The sequence below is a fragment of the Sebastes umbrosus genome, chromosome 4, assembly GCF_015220745.1.
Source record: "Sebastes umbrosus isolate fSebUmb1 chromosome 4, fSebUmb1.pri, whole genome shotgun sequence".
Taxonomy (NCBI): domain Eukaryota; kingdom Metazoa; phylum Chordata; class Actinopteri; order Perciformes; family Sebastidae; genus Sebastes; species Sebastes umbrosus.
In genome coordinates, this window is record NC_051272.1 from 34,895,045 (window position 1) to 34,901,172 (window position 6,128).

A 6,128-nucleotide genomic window follows, 5' to 3' on the forward strand; every position below is an offset into this window, starting at 1 on the left:
AACAATACAGCAAATATCCATGTACTAATCAATACAAAATTGGCAAGCAGCTACAGAAAAAAAACAAAACAAAACAAACAACAACAAAAAATCACTTAAATAAAAACTTCTGCGCCCCCCTCCACCTACCCCCAAATGCCTCCCTTTGGGTCCCTCCCATCTGAACTGAACGAACTGGATGATCTGGAGCTGAACCAGCTGCTCTAGAGGAACATCACCGCTCCAGTTGATGTGTAGTGTTCGTGTTTACTAACTGAACCCTGCTGGTGTCGGTTAAACTCTCTGGATTAACAGTTAAACCTCGTTTAGAGCCGGAACCAGCAGGATAAGATGGCTGCTGCTGCGGAGGAGGCCAGCAGACCGTTCGCTGGACTCTCTGATGTCTCCATCTCAGAGGACATCCCGGTGGAAGGAGACATCTCTGTCCCTCTGGGTCCGTCCAGCAGCAGGCGGGACGACGAGCTGTCCACGCTGGACGAGCCGGTGAAGGAGACCATCCTGCGGGACCTGAGAGCGGTGGGGCAGAAGTTCATCCACGTCCTGTACCCGAAGAGGAGCTCCGCTCTGCTGCGGGACTGGGACCTCTGGGGGCCCCTGCTGCTCTGCGTGACGCTGGCGCTGCTGCTGCAGGGAGGGGCCGCGGACAGCGAGGCTCAGGGGGGGCCGCAGACAGCGAGGCTCAGGGAGGGACCACAGACAGCGAGGCTCAGGGGGGGCCACAGTTCGCTGAGGTAACTATTACTATAACTCACTATTAGGGGCTTTATTATACTAGTTTATTATTTTAAAGTAAAGTAGACAACTGGCTCTGCAGCCCCAGATTCACTCAGTGTTTCTTTCGTTTATTTTCAGTGATGTAATTTAAATAGTACAATTTCTACAATTACAATTACTTTACAGATTTAAACAGTTTTTAAGCCGTATTTAAGTAGTATCATAACCAACTGCAATATAAATGTGATGTGTACCGTAATGCATCAGTAATTATAATCCAATAATATATGATTCTGATATGGGCCATTCTGCATAATATTAAGTACTTTTACTTACTTTTGGTACTTTAAATATGTTTTACATTATTTATTATAATATTAATAATATTTTGGATTCATGGTAACGTTACTGACTTTTATCGTTATTTTATTATTTTAAAGTAAAGTAGACAACTGTCTCTGCAGCACCAGATTCATTCAGTGTTTGTTTCATTTGTTTTCAGTGATGTCATTTAAATAAGCACATTTACTCAAGTACTGTACTCAGTAAACATGCGAGGTACTTTTTTTTTACATTGTTATTATAATATTTGTTATATATTGTTTTCATAATTTGAAAAGTAACTAAAGTAGTCAGATAAATGTAGTGAAGTAAAAAGAAAATACTCAAGTTACTTTCCACCACTGCTTATATCAGAAAATAAAGTGATATTTTTAGGGTACTTTTACTTTTGATACTTTAAGAATATTTTGATTCTAATACTTTTGTACGTCTACTTAAGTAAAGGTTCTGAGTACTTCTTCCACAACTATTTCTTTTGTAATTTAATTGCAAATTTCATCAGGAAGTTTACACCACTAATATAAACTAAGAGGGTTCCTGCAGCTAATGACCGTTTTTTTTTATAATTAATCTGAATTATTATCTCATTTGGTCTATAAAATGTCAGAATATAGTGAAAAATAATAAGATAAGATAACATCCTCAGATTGCTTGTTTTGTTCGACCAACAACCCAAAGGTTTTTCATTTACTGTATAAGATAAAGAAAATCCTCTACAGTTAAGAAGCAGAACCCAAAGAAAGTTTTGCATTTTCTCTTGTAAACAAACGAAAAGATAAATCGATTATCAAAATTCTTGCTAGTTAATATTTTAATTGATTAATTGACTAATCATGTTAGTTCTTGTCCTGCATTAGGAATTGTCTTTAGCTAATTTCCATGGTTGTCTATATTTATATTTCTTATATAAAGTGATAAATGTCTCCTCTGACTCCTCACTAACCCGATGAAATAAATCTTTCTGCCCAGGTCTTCGTCATCGTCTGGTTCGGCTCCATCATCATCACTCTCAACTCCAAGCTGCTGGGCGGCACCATCTCCTTCTTCCAGAGCCTGTGCGTGTTGGGATACTGCATCCTGCCCCTGACGGCGGCCATGGCCGTGTGCCGGATCGTCCTGGTCGGCGGCTCGGGGACGGTGAGCTTCGCCGTGCGTCTGGTGGTGGTGACGGCGTCCTTCGGCTGGTCCACCTTCGCCTCCACGGCCTTCCTCGCCGACAGCCAGCCGGCCAACCGCAAGGCGCTGGTGGTGTACCCGGTGTTCCTCTTCTACTTCGTCATCGGGTGGATGATCCTGACGTTCTCGCCGTCACAGTAGAGGAGAAACAAAAGGGAGCGTTTGTTGAACGGACAAAGGTGAGGGAGGTTTTTGTGGAGTGAAAGAACTCAAACAAACACCGGTATCTGCCTTGGAACGAAGATGAATGACTACTGACGTGACTGTGAGTGTTTCTGGGCCTCTGATGAAGCATTTAGACTCACAGGACACCAAAATAATTCCCTTCAGGTGAAGCTCAGATTCAGAGAAATCCGGTGGACGCTGTGATGCAGATGGAGAGTTAAAAAGCTGATGAATAAGTTCACATTTAGGAGCCTTGTAAAAAAAAAAAAAAAAAGGTCCATAGGCTTGTATATAGAAATGCTCTATGAATGTTTGAACTACCAGGGCTGCCTACGCGTGTTATTATTTTCCTCCTGGTCTCTCTGGGTGTGTTGGAAACCTCAATCTGTCTCAAGGACACTGTTTTAAAAACATCCTGACAGCTCACGTTTCACACTAAATTCTTCATTTTCAAACATTTAGCAGATGCTTTTCTGCAGCTTGACTTATTTATAAATAAATGCTTTCTCTCATTGTATATCACTAAGACTACCAAGGCTCACTAATACACCATTCGACGTCATCCCAGTGCGCCGGCTGCCAGCGGTCGCCCTGGTGTAAACAACAGCAGCAGCTAGCGGTCCAATCATCACTTCAGTTTATCTGTAAATAAACGTGTTTACGTTTAAAACGCAGCGTTCCACACAGTGGACGTTTCTACAGCTTCAGTGTTAACTACGGATCTCATATAGGAGACTCTATATTCTTCATGAACAGCCGTTATTTACCGGTTATCCGTTATTCTGTAGCCATTAACCCTGTGAAGCGATGGAGTACCTGCCGCAGCTTCCTCCTGAAGTCTGGGTCACCGTGTTCAGCTACCTGAGCACGAAGGAGAAGCACACGGTCTGAGCCTGCTGCAGGCACCTGAAGCGGCTGATCGACCACCCGTCGCTGTGGAGGGACTACACGGTGGTGCTGTCCGACCTGCAGCGCTACACATGCGGCTTCTGGGACACACTCAACCACCGCAAACTCACCCGGGTGACGGTGCGACACCTGCGGTGCGAAGAGTGGCAGCGGCTCGTCAAGTTCCTGCCGTCCCTCACCACCGTGGTGTTCGTGGACGGAGGACGGATCTACAAGGAGAAGTACCTGGACAACCTGGCCCGGTTCCCGGAGCTCAGAAACCTGGGAGTGCGGAACGCGACGTGGGACGAGGCGATGCTCGGCCGGAGTCTGAGTCTGCAGCTGAAGGAGCGGATGACTCACCTGAGCGTGTGCAACGTGCAGCTGCCGTGCACGGTGGACTTCATCAACACGGTGGCTCACCTGGTGAACCTGCGCTACCTGCTGTTCCACCAGCAGGATGAGGGCTACGGGCTGGACACCGTGAGGCCGGTTCCCTGCGGAGTCTTCCACAACCTGCTGCTGAGCCTCAGGAAGCTCCAGCACCTGTCCTGGGGGATGTGGGGGGAGCCGCCGGAACCGCTACCTGATGACTACCTGAGTCCCTCGGACCCGGAGCACCCAGGTCAGACGATAACATCATCACCTGTTCACCTGGTTCTCCTGGTCACCTGAGCACTTGTCCTCTTTACCTGTCTCCGATCACCTGGTCACCTGGTCCTACCTGTCTCTTTACTTCAGACCAGTGCTCCTGCAGATTTAGCCCCATTTACTACTAATCACATGTAGTTTATGTTTGTTTGAGGCACTTATTCGGGCTGCAACTAATTGTTATTATCACTTAATCACTTAAACCTGAGCACCTGTCCTCTTTACCTGTCTCTTGTTACTTCAGACCAGTGCTCCTGCATATACTTTGCATTTACTGAAAATCACCTGTAGTTTAAATTTATAAGTGTCAGCCTAGCCCCAGTTTGAGGCACCCATTAGGGCTGCAACTAATTATTATTACCAGTTAATCCATCCATTATGTTTCCAATTAATCATTTATAAATAAATATCAGAAAATGTCTTAAAGATATTTAATTTACAGGGATATAAAATGAAGAAAAGCAGCAAAATCCTCACAGGTGAGGCTGGAAGTAGGTCATGTTTGCTTAGGAAAAATTACTTTAAAGGTCTTATTGATGTGCCACTGTTATCTGTACAGCTATGTCTGCAGTAGGTGGACGGTGGAGCCCGTTGCCGGGGCAACCAAGGTCACAGAGATGCCAGAGTCTCTCCTGTAGTCAAAACATGATAGGAGGGTTAAAACACTGAGCAGCAGGGTGAGAGGGCAGAGCTGTGAGGCCTTCACGCAGAGAACACACTTAACTTAAGCAGCCTATTCCCAGTTTTGTGCCTCCCATTAGTTCTGCAACTAGCAGTTGTTATTAATCATTAATCAACCTGTTGATAGTTCAAATGAATTAATTTAGGATTGGGCGAAATGACACACCATAAGATGATAGTTTTGTAAACCATCAGAGAATTTGCCATACTGTTTAAATTGACTAAAGTCTGTAAAATGTCGATCACAAACCCTCCCTCCCTCCTCCTCCTCTTCCTCCTCTGTCCTGTAGGAGCGGCCCGGTACGGCGGCCCGGCGCTGACCAGTCTGGAGCTGGTGGATTACTCAGAAACCATCCTGCCAGGGAACGCACTGAGGAGCCTGACCTCGCTGAGGTCGCTGACGGTCCGCTACAGGTACATCAGAGAGGGCATCGGGTGCTGCCTCACGTCCTGGCTGAGCCCCCTCCAACAGCTGGAGTCACTCACCATCATCGGTGAGTCGGACCGTTATCCAGCTCACACTTCTGATTACAGAGTCTGGTTTGGTTTCTTTTAGTCCGGCCTGTTAGAGGAAGATTTTATTTGTAGTTTAAGATCTATCCAGAAGTTTAATGTGACCCTGTACTCTTAGGCGGTAACTCTCTCGCTGCCTATACGACCACCATCCCGTCCAGTGTGACCAGGCTGACGCTGCATGTGGCCATAACCCTGAAAGACACGGACTCCATCGCTCCTAAAGTCCCGGGACTGGAGCACCTGGACATCGAGCAGAACCGCACCACCGGCAGCCTCTGCAGACACATCCCCATGCTGTTTCCTCAGCTCAGGATGCTCCGGATACGGTGAGCCAGACAGGAAACCAGCTCACGTTTTTAGACTGGAACCACTCACTTGTTCTTATCTGGATAATGTTCTCATGTCTTATGAACCACATGCAGTTCTTGTTATTTAGTGTCAACAGAGCTCAAACAACATCATTCTTATCTGGGTAAACTGCAAAGGAAACTATCCTCTCCTCATTTCTGTAAAGAAATCTGATATGTTAATTTCATGCTGTGTTCGTGCTGTAGTCTTACCCATCGGGTCGGGCGATATTGACAAAATCTTCTATCCCGATATAGGTCATTTCATATCTTGATAATGGTATATCCCTTACATTCTGAATTATCACCCAGCCCTGACTTACCCGTCTCCTCTCTCAGGTTTTTCCGTAAAGAACCAAAGACAGACCTGCTGAGCCTCCACCAGCTGCGACACCTGGTGCAGCTGGAGCTGCTGGTGGAGCGCTCGTGGCCCAGCCCCCGCGTCCAGGGGCTCATCAACCAGCTCCGAGAGCTGACCGAGAACAGGATCACCGTCATCACGACGATGCGCCAGAGAAACCCGCTGCGAGAGTGTGACTGTGTGTGGGAGGGTGACTGAGGAGGGGGAAGTAGACTTTATACCTCCTGAAGAAGAAGAAGAAGAAGAAGAAGACAGAGTCGCCACCAGAGACGGGAACAGAAGGTTGA

At 46.4% G+C, this 6,128-nt stretch overlaps 2 protein-coding genes across 2 annotated transcripts; both read left to right on the plus strand.

Moving 5' to 3' along the window:
• Window positions 1–160: 160 nt before the first annotated feature.
• On the plus strand, window positions 161–2,672 carry LOC119486761 (protein YIPF6-like). The gene is made up of 3 exons (XM_037767104.1): window positions 161–651; window positions 705–731; window positions 2,026–2,672. Exons 1-3 carry the CDS (start codon window positions 331–333, stop codon window positions 2,371–2,373), a joined length of 696 nt encoding a protein of 231 aa, XP_037623032.1. The 5' UTR covers window positions 161–330; the 3' UTR covers window positions 2,374–2,672.
• Window positions 2,673–2,986: 314 nt separating this feature from the next.
• LOC119486760 lies at window positions 2,987–5,688 on the plus strand. The gene is made up of 3 exons (XM_037767103.1): window positions 2,987–3,910; window positions 4,908–5,111; window positions 5,249–5,688. Exons 1-3 carry the CDS (start codon window positions 3,601–3,603, stop codon window positions 5,461–5,463), a joined length of 729 nt encoding a protein of 242 aa, XP_037623031.1. The 5' UTR covers window positions 2,987–3,600; the 3' UTR covers window positions 5,464–5,688.
• The last annotated feature ends 440 nt before the right edge of the window (window positions 5,689–6,128 follow it).

Excerpts from the sequence above, each read along its gene's own strand:
- LOC119486760 (XM_037767103.1), top strand. The coding sequence starts at position 3,601 with ATGCTCGGCCGGAGTCTGAGTCTGCAGCTGAAGGAGCGGATGACTCAC. Across the intron at positions 3,911-4,907 it reads CTCGGACCCGGAGCACCCAG|GAGCGGCCCGGTACGGCGGC; the intron begins GTCAGACGATAA and ends TCTGTCCTGTAG. Across the intron at positions 5,112-5,248 it reads GGAGTCACTCACCATCATCG|GCGGTAACTCTCTCGCTGCC; the intron begins GTGAGTCGGACC and ends CTGTACTCTTAG.
- LOC119486761 (XM_037767104.1), top strand. The coding sequence starts at position 331 with ATGGCTGCTGCTGCGGAGGAGGCCAGCAGACCGTTCGCTGGACTCTCT. Across the intron at positions 652-704 it reads GAGGGGCCGCGGACAGCGAG|GCTCAGGGGGGGCCACAGTT; the intron begins GCTCAGGGGGGG and ends ACAGACAGCGAG. Across the intron at positions 732-2,025 it reads GGGGGCCACAGTTCGCTGAG|GTCTTCGTCATCGTCTGGTT; the intron begins GTAACTATTACT and ends CTTTCTGCCCAG.